General features: G+C 31.7%; 1 protein-coding gene across 1 annotated transcript; it reads right to left on the bottom strand.

Annotated features, from left to right (window-relative positions):
* Positions 1–18,567: 18,567 nt before the first annotated feature.
* On the bottom strand, positions 18,568–19,701 carry LOC132057670 (uncharacterized mitochondrial protein AtMg00810-like). The gene is made up of 2 exons (XM_059450286.1): positions 19,610–19,701; positions 18,568–19,498 (listed from the first exon to the last, which is right to left on the bottom strand). The coding sequence occupies exons 1-2, from the start codon at positions 19,699–19,701 to the stop codon at positions 18,568–18,570; spliced, it is 1,023 nt and encodes a 340-aa protein (XP_059306269.1).
* Positions 19,702–20,280: the final 579 nt, after the last annotated feature.

Below are 20,280 nucleotides of genomic sequence, written 5' to 3'. Positions count from 1 at the left end.
TGAATAGGACCCACATACGGACGATGTTTCCTAATACCTGTAGTATTTTGGCTTGTATGAACAATGGAGAATCTAGGTAGAACTTATATTTACAAATAAGAAAATAACTTGACTGAACGATATTCACGAGCAGATGACAAGCATGAGTGGGAATAACATCAACACATCTATTGATACTAGATAATTAATTTTCTCTTCGTTTCATAATAAGTAGTGTTTTTACTTTTTTATTTTATTTCAAAATAAGTGGTGTTTCACAAAATTAAGAAGAGGTTAATTTTTTTTCTTCCAATTTTATCCTTATTTAAATAAATGGAGTTTTGCATAATCAAAAAATAATTAAAGAGCTATTTCTGTTTCTAGGCATTTAATTAAAGATAAGTTAGTAAAAACACTTTGTACTTTATGGGAATGAGTAATTTTCTTAAAAGTGTGCAGTATCTAAACTAAAAACACCCACTCATTATGAAATGAAGGGAGTAACATATTATGTCATCTTTCATAAAATAAAATTAAAAACCTGACCATCAAAGGTCAAAGTGTAGGCTTACAAATATGGCATGACATATTCTCAGATGCAAATAATATAGATGAACAAAACTTAAGTACACTTTTCACGAATAATGTGAATCAAAATCCATAAATCGTTGTACAGTAAAGAAATGAGGAGAAAATGTCCAAAAATAATGAGGAGAAATTGGCAAATAATTATGTTAGACCGCTAATTAAGTTTTCCTTAACATTTTAAGAGTATTAGTGTTTAGCTACTTTTTAATGTGAAAATAATTTGATAAAAATATTTCTAGTTAAAATACAAAAAAATTCTATGAAGTTTTTATTGGAATAATTTGAATATTTATTGGCTTAAACATAGGAGTCGTTCCTGGAGTATGGACTAATAAAAGGTTTCAACACCATAAATCGTTCATGGAATTAGAAACTCTAGCAAATTTTTACACTTAATTATATTGTGAAAGTCTAAACTCCGTGAATCATTTTTGGAGTTGAATTGATAAATGTCTGAACTCCATGCAGAGTCTTTCATGAAAATACGTTTTGCACTTAGATTGTGAAGTTTGAACTCTCTGAATCGTTCATCGAGTTTGAAACTCCAGCAAATTTGCGAACTCTACTACATTAATTATGTTGGAGTTCAACTTGTTGGAATTATTTATTCCTATTTTAGAATTCCTATATTGATAATGCAATGCTTTCAATAAAATGTCTCGATTCATTCTTTGACATCAAGTGTGACTTTATTTTATATAACGTGACATTATTTGATGCTTGTAACCGACTCTTCAATTCTCTTTTAATGGCTGATTTATTGGCTGGCTTAAATGGCCAGGTTAATGGTCATTAAGTCCTTCTTTGACCCTTCAGATTTTTGGCCTATATAACCACTTTTCTTAGTGAAGTGTTAGTTTTTCTCCAATGTACTTGTTTGAACTGCTCTACACCTATTTTGAGTCTTCAGTGGCTCATCTGAAAAGAAATCATGTCCTATATGTAAAAATGGCCATTTATGCTCTTGTACCCCTCTCTTTTGCCTAAGATTAGCCTATGTATGCTATAAATGTTCAGATCTGAGTAAATCATCTTATTTTTAGTGAAAACTGAATTTGTTTGCTTGCAATATCGGTTTGAAAAAGAGTTTAAAAGTAGCATGACCCTTTTTTTTTTTGGATTTGAAATGATGTTGAAGTAATATAAGGGACCCAGTTTTGCTTTTTAAAATCCTATATGCATATCTTGAGCCTGGTTTGATCTTATTACCTTTCGAAGCTTACTTTCAGGTGGTTTTTCACCTTTCCTATGACCCGTAAGTTTGTTCATTCATGTAGGTTGCCTTTGTCTATTTCAATTTTAAAGTCAGTTTCAATATGCTGTAAACCCCTTTGTGTTCTGCCATAAACTCTTTGTCTGTGTTGGAATGACTAGATTCTGCAGTTTGCTCACTACATGAATATGTACTTGATGTTTTGATTAAGGACCCAAGCATGTTAATCCCTCAGAAATGGCCCTTTTTCTATATTTAAAATGGACAACTCTAAGACCCTTGTGAAGCTTACCTTGCAATATTATTTCAAATACCTCAAAGTGCATGTCTTGCTTCAAACACAATATAATTTTACATTTTATAATAAGTTGGAATATCTGAAAATGTATTATATGTTTAGTTGTGATGTTGCTTTGACTTAAACTGTCTATGTGACTTCATGTTTAATGCTAAGACATGGTTAAGACACTTCGTATCAACGCTTTCCCTTTTTCCCTTTGGATTTGAGTAGTAGAAGGCTAGTTATGAACCTGTGCCATCCTTTTCCTTTCCTCTGTGCATGGAATTTCACAACGTGGGCCGCTCGGGTCAATTTCTCCATAGCCCACCGTTGGGCTTCCGTTTGACAACACCTTTGTTCGAGTCCGTGCTAAATGAAGGCCCATTTCATGAATAAAAATGGCAATTAGTGGGCTAGGTAGGCCCACCAGCCTAACTCTCCTCTTTATTTCATATTGTTGTGTATCTATATATGTGAAGAATGCTTGAATAAATATTGGAACCTCAAACGGATAGAACTTTGGAATTTCGTATAGAAGAGTTGGGAAAAGATTTTCAAGTTAAAAAACAACGATTGGGATAATGATGCTTGAAATTGGTAAATAGCTTTGACAAAATCTTTGAGAAAAACTGGAAACAATGTGGGACGCAAATGTATATAACTGTTTTGATTTTGAAAAATATAAACGTTTTTTTTACACGGTTTTGAACTGGAACTAAATCTGCATTTGAAAGAAAAATAAGGTTGATCTCAAAGAAAAAGGAGAAAAATTATACTTGTTGCGAAAATTGAAACCTCAAAACTTGAGGTCATTTTTTAAACCTTTTGGGCCTAAGCCCAAACCTTAAGGCATAAAAACAAGAGGGAATACATTTGGACTATGATTTGAAATAAGATGGCTTTGGAGTAGAGTGTGGTTGACCTTAAATGAGCTAAAAATGGAATGAAATAGGTAAAAACATTTTTCTATTTTTGCCAAAAAAGATGGATTTATGATATTAATATGACAATTTTGCGTGAAAGAACCATTTTAGCAAATAATTACAAATAATCACTCTCTCTCCAATCGTATTCTACGGATCTCTCTTGGTGGTTAGAACCTCTCTCTGTCTGTCACTTAACGTCTCTCTCTCTCTCTCAAATGAATTTTTTTTCTTGTTTGATAAATCTCTTCCTTAGTTTTCTCTCCTTTCCTTTATAAAAATTAGGTGGCACCAAAAATATAAATCGAATAAAATCACAACCATACCTCGACTTTTATGCACCCGCGTAAAAGTGAACCGTAACAACGCTGTTGGGAGTTTTGTGAGAGATTTGAAGAAAGCAGGAGCAGGTAGCATAATCAGAGATCAAGATGAAAAGATGATCCTAGCTTACTCTGAATCCATTGAATACTGCAGAAACATTGTAGAAGAAATCAAGGCTGCTCAAGTTGGGCTTCATTATTGCTCAAGTCTGGGGCTGAAAAACATCATTCTAGAGATGGAATCAAAGCTAATGGTGGGCATAATCTAAGGGCATCAACAAACCATCATGGGGATTTCAATAGATGATAGAAGATATTCAAGAAATATTGAACAAGCTAGCTAGAAGGCTCAGCTCAACATTGCTACGGAGAAGCAAATTCAGTAGCAAACATTCTATCAAAGCATGGTTCAGTCAAGGGTCTGAATAGTATCTTCCAAGACCCTCATCATTTACCTACAACTGCTACTGGGGCCTATAGATTGAATAGATATGGCATGATCAATTTCGGGATTAGGAAAAAGAAAGTAGGCATTGGCTAAAGTGTATAGAACGAATGGTGAATCTCTTAAATTTGCAGATTCAACTTTTGTTCTAAATTCCTTTTGAGATCTTATAAGTTAAGATGAAACCCCTCTGCATAGTGCAAGAATGGTCTGTCATTTTTGCAGGATTGTTACTTTGTAACTATCCTTTTTTGCTCACTAGTCATCAATAAAATGAAAAAACAAAATACGATTTGATTTTTTTTTTTTTTTAAAAAAAAAAGAGAATTAGCTGTGTTTACGCAGCCATGCTGTGAGCACATAGAGAATTGTTCTCGTCATTTACTAAAGAATATTGTGTACTTGCTGCAACTGGTGACATGTGCTATTTTTTTTAACATCAATTTCACGTGGAAAAAACTTGGAAAAAGTATGAAGATTTTGTTAGTGAAAACTTGAAATGTACACCTCAGACCTCTGCTTTACAACCTTTAAGTAGGCATCTGGACATAAATTGCTTGATATTTACTCCGCCGTCCTAATTTAGAGTCCGGAACCAAAATGACCCAAAAAAAAAAAAAAAAAAAAAAAAAATTTGAACCAAAATACCCCAACAAAAAAAAAAAGTGACAAAACTACCTTTAGCGCAAAGAATTTATCGAGCTAAAAGACTTAACCGTAAATATCCTTTAACGCAAAATACGCGCTAAAGGTACCCAATAGGCAAAATCTATAACGCAAAGAAAATAATGCGTCATAGAAACGTAAAAATTGGCCAACTTTATTTTTTGCAACACTTAATATTTTTTTTTCCATACTAAGCCCATTAGTCGATGTGTCAAGACCCGAAACGTCAAAATAAGATGTAGAACCCGATACATTTTGGTAGGCTAATGATTTGAAGGATACGTAAACGCTTTGGAGTTGAAAAGTGTGGTAAGTTTTGTTTGACCTTTAGTTTTAAGTGATATACATAAAAATGGAATGAAATTAGTTTAAAACATTTTTTATTTTTAGGTTTAGATTTAAGTATGTTATTTTTTATGATATTAATATGACGTGATTTTGCGTGAAAGATCCGATTTAAGCAACATAATTACAAATAATCACTTAAAAAAATAACACACTTGGAACACTTAGTGTTTTTTTTTCATAAAAAGATCGCAACATCTTATTTTAATAAATCTTTTCTTTGCAACACTTAGTGTTTTTTTCATACTTTGACCAATGATTAAAAGACTCGAAACATCAATATTTTATATAGAACGATACTTTTTTTTACGTACCACAATGTAAGCTCACATTATGGATATGTAAACGTTCGGATCGTCGTTTCTCTTGTTTGATAAAAGTTTTGTTTGGAAACTTAAAGTATTTTATTTTTTAATGTTTAATTTAAAAGCGTGTTATTTTTTAATCAAGACATAACTTTATTTTGAATATAAATCTAATTCTAAAAAATATAAGGTGAAAAAGTAGTTGTAAAGTCAAACTTTAGAGGTCTAACTCGAGATGTCCGTTTTACGCGATTTTTTTTTCGATATTGCGTAATTTTTGGCCGAGCCGATTTTTAAAAAAACACTTGTTATCCTATTCAATTTCAATTTCCCCCCAATTGGCTTGAAGTTTTTAGTTTTCTTTACTTATAATATGATGAGAGATTTGAACGTAAAAATTCAGGGCAATGTAGCAATGTTAATTTCACTTTTGTGGTTTCAATTTTTCAAAATAAAAACTAATTTTCTCGACATTTAAAGTTGACTAAAATACACTTAAATCTAAAGTTTTCAAACAAAACTACTGCAGCACCTTTTCAGAAAAATCAAGACGATCAAGTTTACGTATCCTTGATGTATTGAGATTACATTAGTTTTTTGTCATTTTGGCTGAAAATTTACATCATTCTAGGAGATGGAAAATGAAAACTAATGGTGGGCATAATCTAAACCTTAGCATATATGTAACAAACATCATCTCATGGAAATCGTTCAATTTTTAAATATAAAAAATAATATTCAAGAAATATTGAACAAGCTAGCTAGAAGGCTCATGCCCATCATTATGGGGAAGCAAATTCTAGGTACTGCTCATATATGTTAAAAAAAAAAAAAAAAAAAAAAAACGTGCAGTTTTAAAATGAAGGAGGGGAATCGTTGATGAATTGAAAAATCAAATCATTCCAAGACCCTCATCATTTACCAACAACTGCTACTGGGGCCTATAGATTGAATAGATATGGCATGATCAATTTCGGGATTAGGAAAAAGAAACTGATAACATTGTCTAAAGTGTATAGAACGAATGGTGATATCTCTTAAATTTGCAGATTCAACTTTTGTTTAAAAATAAATTAGAAACCGCCATTGAAGAGAAAACTTACATCCAAAAACGTTATTTTCTATTAAATTTCCCTCTGCATTAGATTCTCAGATGCAAGAATGGTTCTAAGTCATTTTTGCAGGATTGTTACTTTGTAACTATCCTTTTTTGCTCACTAAGTCATCAATTTTGTTATTATTTTGTTATAAAAACAAAATACGATTTGATTTTTTTTTTTCAAAAAAAAAATCAATTTTTTTTGTTCTTGTTCCCGGGCTTTTGCCAACGTTCGATTTTTTTTTTTTTTGGTTTAATTCATTATTTGTTAAATGTTTATGAATTGTTAATCGTCGTTTATGAATTGTTAATTTGTTATATGTTTATGAGTTGTTAATTTGTTAATTATTTATGAATTGTTAATGAATTATTATTTTTTAAATATTGATTATGAATTTATTAGTTGTTAAATATTGTTTATGAATTGAAAGAAATTGATTGGTAATGAATTATTGTTGTTAACACTTTGTTTGGATGATTGTTATGTATTGTTTTGACATTTTTTGTATTGTGTCGTATTTATAGGCAAATTAGTGGACATAAAATTGCTTGATACATAAAAATAATATTAAAGTAACAATCAAAACAAACATTGTATTTAAATTAACAACATAATATAATACAATAGGTAACAACCATCCGACAAGTTATAAATGATTATGAATTGTTATCTATATAATTTTAAAAGCGTGAATATATATATGTTAAATAAAAAAGATTATCTTTTAAAAAAATAGTTAAAGTTCTTCTTTTCATAAATACATAAGCGCAAAAAAATGTAAAGTTTGTAGGAAAAAATGTGATTAATATCCTTTTTTAGTTTAATTTTATCGTAGTTGTGTTGGCTTTTTGGTCAACTAAAAATATATCACATACTCAAAATAGAGTTCTAAACAAATAATGCGAATTTCGATTCTCAAACTAATTAACTTAACAAAAAATTTGCCATCACATAATTCAAAAGTAATTAACTTAAAAGCAATCACATACGTGTCCTTTATCACATATTAAATTTATCGATATCCCATGTTAATTATTCACAAGATGTAATACTACATAATTCACACATTCCCTACAAATTATTAATTAGTTCATATAATTTATCTTTCATTTCAAGAATAATGACTAATTTAGTTTTGTACGCATGACTCTTTCATGGATCCGAATGTTCGTAATGTTCCCCGAGATGCTCACGCGGGGCCCGATGATTACCCGGGGCCCTCTGCTCACCCGGACCCTCTAAGTTTTGTCTTTACAAGACAATCATAGGTCTTTAGGGTTTTAATAGTATATCTACTAGGCTCCGCACCCGTCCGCCGAGCTCGGACTTTTACGCGAGCACCCCCCACACCCTCGTCGTTGGGAGTCATTAGTTTAAAGTTTTTTATTTTTAGGGTTTAGATTTAAGTGTGTTATATTTTAAAGCGAGACACTTTCCATTTCGAATATACACTTCAGCGATTTTTTTTGATAGAGAGCTCGGACGGTCCAGTTTACGCGATTTTTTTTTTTTTTTTTTTTTTCATATTCGAAATAAATTTACGCATTAAAAAATAACACACCGGGCTTAAAGGAACACTTAGGATTTTTTTTTTTTCATAAAAAGATCGCAACATCTTATTTTAATAAATCATTTCTTTGCAAAGGACGCCGTGCGTGTTTTTTAGAGGCGCTTTTTGTCACAGAGGACCCCGATTGGAGGACACCATCGTGTCGAAGACTGCGGGCGCCACGGTCTAGTCCATCAATATTTTATATAAGAACTTTGGGATATTTTTTTTACTTGGCCGAGATACTATAATGTAGGCCGAGCCGTAATACCGTCATGGATACGTAAACGTTCGGATCGCGCTTCATTAGCTGACGAGGTTGAAATTTAGAGGGACCCGGCACTTGACTTCGATGAGTTTTTTATCCCGCTAGTATTTAAAATACTTATTTGTTCATTTAAATTATTTATTTAAATACATATATGTTACTCATTATTTATAATATTTTATATTTTAGGATTCGGCGCCGGGATCCACCGTAGCCACCCACTCGTGCGTTTAAGGTCCGCGTGTTATTTTTAATGACTAAACATGTAAGCTTTTTTTAAAATTTCTTTTATTCAATATCTAATATATATATATATATATATATATATATATATATATTTGATTATTTAAATTACTTATTTTAAATATGTATGTTACTTATTATTTCGTTATTTTGATATTTTAGGATGTCGCCGTGGTCCACCAGCGACCCATTCAGGAGCATTTTTGAGAGAGGTATTGCATGTAAGTTTTTTAGTTAAAACTACTTTTATTCAATATAAGGTAAATATTTAAAATTTTTTATAATCTTTACTTGTTATCGAACAAGATCTCAATTTCAGACTTATTCACCACCACAATTGAGCTTGAAGTTTTCTCGAGCCTTTCTTTACACATAATTTGATTAAATAAATAACGTTAATGTATTCAATATAAATAAGAAATAGTACTAATTATTATATACTTTTCGTGTTCATTCTTCTGCCGTCAATTTCACTTTTGGAAGAGGTCAGTTTTTCAAAATAAAGAGGTTCGAGCGTGTTCGGGATCGATCCCCAAAAGTTGACTAAAATACACTTAAATCTAAAGTTTTCAAACAAAAGGACGATGGGCACCTGGCATGAGCCCCTAAAATGATGATACTACATGTGGGACCCATCCTCGATAGTATATATATATTAGTGTTATACGATTTATCGTAAATATTATATATTTTTTGTATATTTATACATATTATCTCAGTTTTATTATAGTTTCAGTTTCACATCCTAAATTGATAAAATAAAAAATAAAAAAAATAAAAAAAGGTGACACATTCGAAATAAAGTTAAGCATTAATTTAAAAATATACGAAACCCTAAAAGATAAATAACGTAAAGCTAATGACTACAAGTCTTCAAACAAAAAAGGACTTTAATTTTTAAATATAAAACGACAATCCAAAGTATTGCGTATTTTTATGTATCGAGCCTATCTTATTAATTGTATAAATATAAGTAGGGTTCTATGTAAAATATTGAAGTTCTTAGTCTCAAAAATGATTAATATACGGCTAAACTACGTAAAAGGAGGAAATGGAATAAGAGTTACTGCTCATATATGTTATTTCAAAAAAAAAAAAAAAAGGCAATTGCAGTTTTAAAATGAAGGAAAGGTCATTCGTTGATGAATTGAAAAATCAAATCATATTTTGCGATTTCTCCCAATACTTTTAACTTTTTTTTTTTTTGTCGGGGTATTTTAGTTCAAAATAATTTTTTTGAGGGCATTTTTGTTCCGGACTCAATAACCCTCTGTCCCCATTTATACACAATTATTTATAGGGCCCCACATTATATTTATTCTTTTATTACCTTTATCTTCTTACTTGTATACATCACTTTTATTTTTACATTTCAACTTTCACTTTGATGTTTCTCAATTCTCACATTCCAAATCTGCTAAGTTTTTTATTTTTTTTCTCAAGTTATAGAGCTGCATCAAAAGTACTCAAACGGTGAAAATAATACGCAAGTTTCTCTTTATCAAACTAGATTTTATTGTTTTATATTTTATTGTTCTGCATTTAAATTTTATTATTTTTTCTTCATAGTATATATTGTCTTTTTAGTTATTTCTTAGAATTTTAATATGTCAACTAGAAAGTATGAATTCAAATTTTTAAAACTCAAAAAAGTAAAAAAAAAAAAATCGAAACTTTAATATACTCTTAGAAAGGAGCCCTTGATAAATTTTTAATAAAAAATAAATATTAAGAATCATTAAATGTGGGAGAATTTATTGTAGATGAACAAATCATTGATATATTGAGTTGGACAATAATAAAATCCAAGAAGAAGAAGTAGTTTGTGAGAAACCGGACATATATCCTCAAGAGAATTAAGAAAGTCTAAATGAATTGAAATATTGCATTCCTTAAAACATATATTATCAATCGAAAAAAATCTATTAGAAGAAATCGACTATAAAATATTATTAATAATTTTGCATCTCAAAAAGCTAAATTTTATTTTGTCAAATAAAATTAAGTATGATTTTTTTAATGAAAAGCTTAAGGCCTCTCTTTGAAGTTTCGCTTTAGGCCACAAATATCATTGAGCCGCCCCTGAAAAAGTGTGTCACATAAATTGGGATAGAGGGAGTAATGAAAAATAGTGTTTGAAGTTGAGTTGAAAAAAATAATTTGAAAGTTAAAGTTATATTTGCACGTAAAAATACAATTAAAATAAATTTGAAATCTTTTGAAATACTCCCAAAATTTATTTTTCGAATTTCAATTTAGTTCTAGTTTGAGTTGAAATAATGGACTACATAATAAATGCAAATACTTATTTGAAATAATCTACAAATATTTGAAACTAATAAATTTATGATCAAAATATTATAATCCCAATAAGATACAGGTCAGGATTCGCATCTCAATTAGCGGACAAGAAACAATTGTACTCCCTCCGTCCGTGTCATACTTCTTTATTTAAAAAAAATTTAACTTTAAACTTTAATTTTCGCGTTATTCTTAATAAAATGATTTATAATCACATAAATTTTTATCACATATTTTAGATTGTGAATTTTAAAATCTTTCTTTTTAACAATTCCGTGCCCAATTAAACATCCCCACATAAAGTGGGACGGAGGAATAACATTCTACAAGTCTCACAAAGTAAAATCATTTTCTAGCTATCCCATCGATCAAAGTTGACAAATGGATTGTCCCAAACATGGTCCAATAATGCATAGACATAGATGCAAGAGTGACGGTGTTGATGGACGAATCAAAAACATCGATGAAAGAAAGAAATAATAATGAGTTGGGGCACATGACCTGGACTGTTGCAATAAGAGTCCATATGCATAGTATCAGCCATTAGAACGTGCTTATATAAAAGATTGTTAGACTGCTATTTCATTTAGCAAAATTGGCTAAGACCGCATCTTCATCCACGGGTTCATCTATATGGTGCTCCTTGTTAGCTTATGAGTCACAAATTGAAATTTATTTTTCATTATTTCATATAATATATATGTATACCTATTTATTTTATTTAGGAAAATAAATATTATTTTCCCACGCATATATAAGAACTAGGTGGTTATGGCCCATGCCAGCACGGGCCCAATACGGTGAAAGTTGGCACCTCTCTGTGTGTAGTCATAATTTGATTTTAAGCTTTTAATTTTACTTTAATGAGATGATTTATAGTTATACCAATATTTATAACTTGTTTTGGACCACAAATTTTAAAAATCTTCATTCTATTCTTAAATTTTATACCCAATCAAACACCTTCACATAAAAATAAAGACAGAGAGAGTCTTATATTTGCTTTCACATGAAAATGTACGTAAATAGAGAAAATAAAAACATGACATATGTGACAATTTTCCCATATAAGTGAGTATAATAGATACTTTTATGTACAATATATGTCCAAAAGGACATTAGTACACCATCTAGTAACACCATTCTAACGTTATATACATAATACCCATAAAAAGAGGTAAATAAAGTAGAACACTATTCACATGGTGTCTTGATTTTGGTCTTTGTGTAAACTTGTTTGCCTCTAAGCAAATGGTATTGATCTAAAGTAGCTTATTTATGAAAGGATGACATTTGTCTGTTATTATGTGTGTGTTAAAGGATATATGAAACCTATTGATGTATGTGCAAAAAAGAGAGATCCAATAATATTTTCCGTAAAAATCTGCTATTCAATATTGAGCTTTAGCATATGTAATAATCAATAAATCATAGAGTAATAGACTTAATTAAATATTGGCTGATTGTTTTGCATGTAGAAGAATAGCAAATTGTTACACATTATCTAAGTGTGAATTTTGTCTACCCATCACAAATGTAAAATGTCATCCGTGTTCGGTATTTACATCAAGTTAATAAATACTCCTTCCGTTCCTTTTTACTTGGCCCATGTTGACTTGATATTTCCCTTAAGAATTTATTAGGGGTATATTTTACTAAATTAACATTATTAATTATATTTTAAAAGTATAAGTTTGACTATTAGTACTTTATGTAGTTACTTAATGAGAAGGGTAATATTGAAATAATAAATCTCTCTTGATTTCCTAAAATAGACAAATAAAGGATGATCTATTTTGGTATAAGAAAAGTAAAAAGAATATATAACATGTATTTATACATATACTTTTACTATTAAATGGTGATTAATTAATATGAATTATCACCTTATTAAATTACTTAATTATAATAGATTTGAAAAAATGTTTAATGTAAACATGGTATAGATAATTATACCTGGTCCTTGTTCCGAGTAGGTTCAAATGGGACACATATGGAGGAAATTAGACTTAGGTTTTACCATTAAAATTGGGGCTTTTGGGGGTGAAAGTTTTTGGTGTTGGTTTGCTCAGCACGTGTTGTGTTATACGTGTCAATGAAACAAGGGTGACTTGAAAATTTCGCTGACCTCGCCATATTTAATGACTTTTCTACATAGGGCATAATATGCAATTTAATATGAAAGAATGGACCTTTTATGAGGTTGATGATGAGGTATAAATAACAAAGCATAGAAGACAACCTTTCCAAGCAAGCTAATCTTGCAAAATGCGTAAGAGGTGCGGGTCAATGACCAAAGTACCCTCGATCTTTTCTTAAAATGGCACTAAGCAGCCATGTTGAAACTAACCTTTATTATATATAGAAAAATATACTTTGTGAAGTGTGATCAAAAGAGTATGATGAAATGGATGAAATTTTTTCACTCTTAACTAAATGTATCAGGTTTAAGCTATGAGAATGAAATAACTCATGGTAAGCAATTTCCCTTATAGTCATGCGCAACGTTATTTGAATTAGTCAGATCAATGAATTCTGAATATCAAATAGTTATATAAAAAGAAATATTTTGTAGTGTCGGGTTATAATCTTCGCCGGTGAGTAGTTCGGTATATGTGATTTGGTCATGATGGTCAAAGAACATGTCGAAGTCACTATGTTACGGCCATGGACAAGTTCCTTTCTAAATTCTCCTACCTCTCAAATCTAAGCTCCGCAATCCTTTGTTTCCGACCCACATTTCTCAAAAACAGTCAGGCTAATATTGTTCATTTTTTCTGGAAGTATTGTCAGGTAAGTTTATGTGGATGATATATGAACAAAAAGTCACTTAGTTTAGGTCCCATTTATCTCTTTATGATATATGAACAAAAAGTCACTTAAGGTCCCATTTGATGCGGACACGCTTCTAGAAACACTTTGATACGGACACACTTCTAGAAACACTTTGATACGGGAATATAGATATGAGAAACTATAGACCACTAAATGGGAATTAATAAATTGACTTAAAAAACGCAATAGCATGCATGATAATATGTAGATACCTCTATAGCAAAAATAACCAAACAAAAAAAAGTCGTCCCAAGGTTTAGTAAAAAAGAAGAAGAAAAAAAAAAAACATGATTCATTTTCTCTAAAGGAGAATGTTAAATAAAAGAGGAGAAGAAATGGTTTGTGACCACTTACAATTTGAATAGAAGAAAATAGCTTTTTTAAAATTTTTTGTGTGTTATTTTCAAATGTATATATGTAAAAATAAAATTACTTGTAAAAAAAACATAAAATTAAAAACAAATTTGTAAAGAGCTACAAAATCAACTGACCCAAATAAAAACGTAGATGGTGCATCCTAATATAAGAATTTAGTGAACACGTAATAACAGAAAAAAAGAAAATGAATAATTAAATACTAGAAAAAGACCACTTAATCTTTTTGAAAAGCGATTGTTAAAAGACACTCGACAAGAGGATTATTAATGGGACAACAAATTGTAAAGACATGTATAGTTCAAAGTGACTATAGAACTCTGAATAAGTTAGCTATGTAGTTATATATCCTTCTCAAAATGAGGAGGGCAATCTCCACAACTGGATAAGAAGGAAACTGGAATATACGTTTTTTTATGGAAGTAATACTCCAATTATTCATCAGCAATGAAGAGCAGGAAGCAAACAGAGAAAAATGCAATGCAGCAATCCCAAAAGCTGTTAGAATTATTCATTTTTTTGGCATTGTTTTTTGTTTTTTTTTTTAAATGCAAAGAATAAGAATTCCTGTGAGTCCATTTCTTCTTTGTCTGATGTAAAATACAAAATGTCGTCATTGATTTAGAAGAGTTCTTTTCTTCTCCCAATAGTGAATTGTCTTTTATTTGGCAATTATTCATTTTTTGGCATTGTTTTTTTTGTTTTAAAAATGTAAAGAATAAAGAATTCTTGTGATATTTCATTTCTTCTTTGTCTGATGTAAAATACAAAATGTCTTCATTGATTAGGAAGAGTTCTTTTCTTCTCCCTATATTGAATTGTCTTTTATTAGACTTGTAAAGAGCTAGTAAGCGGGAGCAGCCTCACGCACATGACAAATTGGACTTGAAGGCAAAATTTGTCGATTTAACACGCCCTCACCCCTCCCCCCGTACGTGAGATATACATGATGCCTAATTCAAATGTGATTTTGAAAAGATTATTTTTTATATTTTGAGCGAGAAAATCGTCAAATGCCCTCTCAACATTTAGTCGGATTAATTATGACGCATCCAACCTTTACGCGTGACCTATTACCCCCTGACTATTTTTTAAACGAAATTATTACCCCCCTGAAAGGTGAGGTGTCACAGAGAGTGTAGTTCACTCTCTTTGAGAGAGTGAGAAGCAAATAAAAATGTTTTAAAAAAAAAATTATAAGCATTATTTAATTTTTTTTTCATTCTCTCTCTTCTTTTTTCCTTTTATTCCCTTATTCTTCACCGTCCACCGCTGTCCACCACCCTCCACTGCCGCCACTTAATTTTTAAAAAATTAACCCATGACTTCCCCCACCTTTTTTTACCTAAACCCAACTCCAAAACTTGCCCACCCACTGTCCTAATTTTTTTTTTTCATTCTCTCTCTCTCTTCTTTTTTCCTCTTATTCCCTTATTCTTCACCGCCCGCCACCGTCCACCACCCTCCACCGCCGCCAGTTAATTTTCTAAAAATTAACCCATTACTTCCCCCACCTTCTTTTACCCAAACCCAACTCCAAAACTTGCCCACCCACCGTCCTAATCCTAACACTATCCTCAACTTCCTCTCCTTCCCCACTATCATCTTCCTCATCATCCTCCATTAGAGGGTACCCCATCATTACCGGTAAAGCTCAATCATTTCATTATTGGGGGAATTCTCTATTACATCCAATTCAACATCCCCAAACACTTCATTATACTTCAACATTCACAAATACATATATACCTAAAAAGTGAGCAAAGACATAAAAGATGAAAAAAAAAAATCAAAGAAAAACCAAAATTTCAGTACCATTTGACAGAAATAGAAAAAAAATGTCCATTTAGCCTTGTTTGTTGGTATTGTTTAGTATAGCATTCTTGATTTGGTGAAAAATGACTTCATTTGGTGATGGATTGGCTTTATTTGGTGTAGAAATTTCGAAATTAGAAGTAAAAGATGAAAAAATACACGTCGATTTCTCTTTCTATGACTTTTTAGGCTCTAGAAAAGAAAGTCTCACTACTCAATGGCTAATTCGATCTTCTTTCCCCCATATAGATATTGTCAAAATACATGCTTATTGGATTAAAGTCCAGGTTAATTTCCTGAAATTAAAAGGGATCAAGTTAGATTAGGCAGGCATATTTTTTGGTGTATGTTAAATTTCAATACAGTTTAGCATTAAAAGATGAACTTGAAATACAAACATTGTCATCTTACCTATTTATACAAGTTCATATTCACCAACACACAAATATACAATAGAACTAGTTAACTTGCGTTTTAGGTGGGGTCTTAAAAAATATATTCGAGGCGATCTTCTTATAAATTAGTCCATATTAAAAATATATCAACTTAAAAGTATTGTCCCCTCATGATTGAGTTTATAATATACCATTTCCTTATTATTTCAAAAGTTGAGGGGGCATTTGACTATTTTCTCTATTTTGAGCTTATCCAAAATATGTCAAAATACATACTTATTGGATTAAAGTCCAGGTTAATTTCCTGAAATTAAAAGGCAGTCAAGGTTCATTCCCAATTATTAGGCAGTCATAATTTTCCTAATGTTAAAAGTCGTTCAATGGTTACAACCGTTTTGAACTTGACTTTTAATACCCAAACATTGTCATCTTACCTATTTATACAAGTTCACTTATCAACACACAAAAACTTTTCTTTTTATTTTTCTCTTTACAATAGAACTAGTTAAGAGCGTGAGTACCTTTTGCTCGCGCTTATAACCTTTAAAAAACGCATACGACGTGTTTTGGAGAGCCAAATGGACGGTCTTAAAAAATATATTCGAGGCGATCTTCTTATAAATTAGTCCATATTATATCCAATACTTATATTAACTTAAAAGTATTATCCCCTCTGATCTAGTTTATAATATACCATTTCCTTATTATTTCATGCAAAGAAAAATGACATGTTTTTATATTTGAAAAAAAAAAAAAAAACTTTGCAATATTTCATCTATGAAGAACACCAAGTGGGTTTCAAATTCTTGATTGACCATCAAATGAAATGTGAATAATTCATCACATTTGGGTTTTTTCCCAAATCAAATTCAAAAAAAAAAGTCACTCTTGAAAATCTATCTCTATCTTAAAGGAGGGATGCTTCCGGTTTTGCGGTGTTTGAAACAATTTTGTCTTCTCCATATTATTATACCTCTAAAGTCATTAATTATATGATTGTTTGAACTAATTAATGGAAACCTTTTTGATTGTTCCTCACATATTGTCCATTTAACAAAATGAAGAAGATCATACATGTTGAGATGTTGATGAAGATGAGTCTTTTTTAAAATCTTCATCCTTTCTTAAATTGTTTGCCAGTTAAACTATGAAAAATAAAAAAAACATGCCAATAGTAATACAAAGGAGATAACAACTAACTATTTTCTAATCGGATAGAAAATGAACCTACAAACTCGTAATAATAAAATTGAAAACCATAGATAGCAATATTTCAATAAACATTATGATAACGTAGTCTAGGCATTCTTTATGATCCATGTACAAGTAATACAGTGACATTGATCAACCACGATATCAAAACAAGAATAATCAACCAAAAGTCTAGTAATAGACTATAATGCATTTGCAAAAATCAAAAACAAAAGAAGGAGGATCGAAACAAGCAAAATAAGTATAAATAACGCATTAGCAAAAATAGAAAAAGAATGATCGAAACAAACGGCTAAACTTCCAAAATTTTGAATAAAAATCGAAACTTTATTAAATCATGAATCAGAAACAGTTAACAACTTTCAAGGTAATATGGAACTCAAAATGCTCCGACAGAGTTGCAAAATTAAAGAAAATACCTGGGGACAACAATTGAACAATATCGAAGCTTGGGGGAGAGGAAGAGTAGGTTGGAAGCTTGAGAGAGTTCAAATTTGGGAAAGTTAAAGGGACTGAAGAGAGAGACAGGCTTTGTATATTTTAATACAAGTCAAAGGGATTGAAGTGTATAAGATAAAAGCTCCAAACCTTTTTAAATTATGCAATGTACCCCATTCCCCTTTTGTAAACCCTAATCTCTAAAAATAAATGAAAAAGATATTGAGTGGCCTTCCACTAAATTCAAGACTTGAAATGGCCCTCTTGCCAAATCTTCTCAAGTAACCACCCAAAAAGAAAAGACATTTGGTAATATTCTTTAAGTGTAAATTACTTGCTTCTTTTTTATTTTTCACCTTTTAGGTTGTTCTTGTAGAAAACACAGTACAGAAAGGGAAAAGAGAAGCCTTGTACATATTTCAAGTGATAATCTACAATGTGTACATGAAGCCTTCTTATATAGGCTCGAGATCACTAATGGATATGCATGTAGGTAAGATGAGTCCTACTTAACTTCTACTACATGTGTGTATCCTAATCATACTCATGTACATCTGATACACTAAGGATATACACAGATATACCACTGATATACACAAGATATACATAGTCTCTATTATATCTAATGAGGAGTTTTATTGCTACTGACTAAGAGTTCTACTCTTAGTCTCTAACACTTCCCCTCAAGCTATTGAGAGGTGGATCATCCACTCCTAGCTTGCTTTTAAATCCTGCAAACTACTGCTTTGTCAGTGCCTTGGAATGAATATCAGCAAGCTGGTCTTGTGATCTCACAAAATATGTTATAAGTTGTCCTCTAGCCACCTTCTCCCTGACAAAATGATAATACATTTCTATATGCTTGGTTCTAGCATGAAGAACTGGATTCACAGTTATGTAAAATGCCCTGATGTTATCACAAAACAATGTTGGAGCTGTTGACAGTGTGACACCAATATCTCGAAGTATTTATGTTATCCATGTGATTTCAGCTGCAGCTGAAGCTAGTGCCCTGTACTCAGCCTCTGCACTTGATCTTGCAACTGTATGATGCTTCTTAGAAGCCCATGAAATGCAATTAGCACCCAAATAGACTGAGTATCCCGTGGTTGATCTCCTAGTGGTAGTACATCCTCCCCAGTCTGCATCAGAAAAACCATACAATCTAAGAGGTGATTTAGCAATGAGTCTAAGTCCAAGCTGAACTGTTTCTTTCATATATCTGAAAATCCTTTTGACAGCCTGAAAGTGCTCACTATTTGGAGTTTGCATGAATTGACTTGCTAGATTGACTGCATGAGTTATGTTAGGCTTGGTTAGAGTGAGATACTGGAGACTGCCTACAATACTTCTATAAACTGAGGTGTTAGCAGGACTTCCCTGAGCTTCATGTAACCCATGCTTTTGTGCAAGAGGAGTGTTTACTGCCCTAGCCATGATCATATCAGTTTTCTTGAGCAATTCTGTGGCATACTTACTTTGATTTAGATGAATACCTCCATCAAAGTAAGTGACTTCTATTCCAAGAAAGAAATGCAGTGGACCAAGGTCCTTCATTGCAAATTCCTTACCAAGTGCTGTGATTATTTCCTGAACATGTGAAGGAGAGCTGCCAATGATCACTATATCATCAACATACATGAGGAGTAGGATAGTACCTTTAGTGCAATGCAGAACAAACAATGATGAGTCTGCCCTACTACACTTGAAACCAAGGTGAAGTAAGTACAGACTAAACCTGTCAAACCATGATCTAGGTGCTTGTTTAAGACCATACAAAGCCTTCATCAATGAGCAGACATGGTTGGGATACTCAGAGTCAATAAAACCTGGTGGTTGTGCCACGTAGACTTCTTCTTGCAGATATCCATGCAAGAATGCATTTTTGACATCAAGTTGTCTAATATACCATTACAGACTGACAGCAAATGATAGAACCACTCTTATAGTACTTTCCTTGACCACAGGACTAAAGGTTTCTTCAAAATCAATTCCTTCAAGCTGAGAGTACCCCTTATCAACCAGCCTGGCTTTGTATCTATCTATAGAACCATCTGACTTAAGTTTGGTCTTGCACACCCATCTTGATCCAACCACATTCATCTCTGAAGTTCTAGGTACCAAGGTCTATGTTTTATTCTGGTGCAGTGCATCAAATTCCTCCTTCATAGCAGCATACCAATTTGGATTTTTGAGTGCTTGAGCCACATTTTTTATTTCACTACATGCTGCTAATAGTGTTGTGTGAGTAATTGGCACCTTCTGTGTCTTCAACCTTGTCATCATGTGATGGCCTGTCGTAGCATCAAGAGGCTGTGCCTCCTCTTCTATAATGTCATTGAGAGATTGAGAACTCTGAGAATTCTCAATATGAGAACTTTGAGAGATCTCAACATTAAACCACTTTGACAGATCCACCTCCAACTGTATGCCTTGTGAATTAGCTACAGAAATGTGATCAGTTTCCTGCAAAGCATGTGAACCAACCTCCTGATCATCAACAGTACTTTCACTTGCATCAGATTCTGCATCACCATGACTTGCATCATGAACAGGTGAGTCTGCTGCATGATCATCAGCACCTGGTAAGTCTGCTTCATGGTTAACATCAGGATCAACATCAGCAACATCAATGGTGTTAGAAGTGGTGTCTAACACTTCCCCTGAGATGGTAGCATCACT

Source organism: Lycium ferocissimum, chromosome 5 (genome assembly GCF_029784015.1).
Source record: "Lycium ferocissimum isolate CSIRO_LF1 chromosome 5, AGI_CSIRO_Lferr_CH_V1, whole genome shotgun sequence".
Taxonomy (NCBI): Eukaryota; Viridiplantae; Streptophyta; class Magnoliopsida; order Solanales; family Solanaceae; genus Lycium; species Lycium ferocissimum.
This window is presented reverse-complemented; position numbering and strand designations above follow the sequence as displayed.

What these genes read in the sequence shown, in the direction of transcription:
- LOC132057670 (XM_059450286.1), bottom strand. Translation starts at nt 19,701, where the DNA reads ATGAATGTGGTTGGATCAAGATGGGTGTGCAAGACCAAACTTAAGTCA. An exon ending in GCCAGGCTGGTTGATAAGGG is followed by an intron (nt 19,499 to 19,609) that starts GTACTCTCAGCT and finishes ATGGTATATTAG; the next exon opens with ACAACTTGATGTCAAAAATG.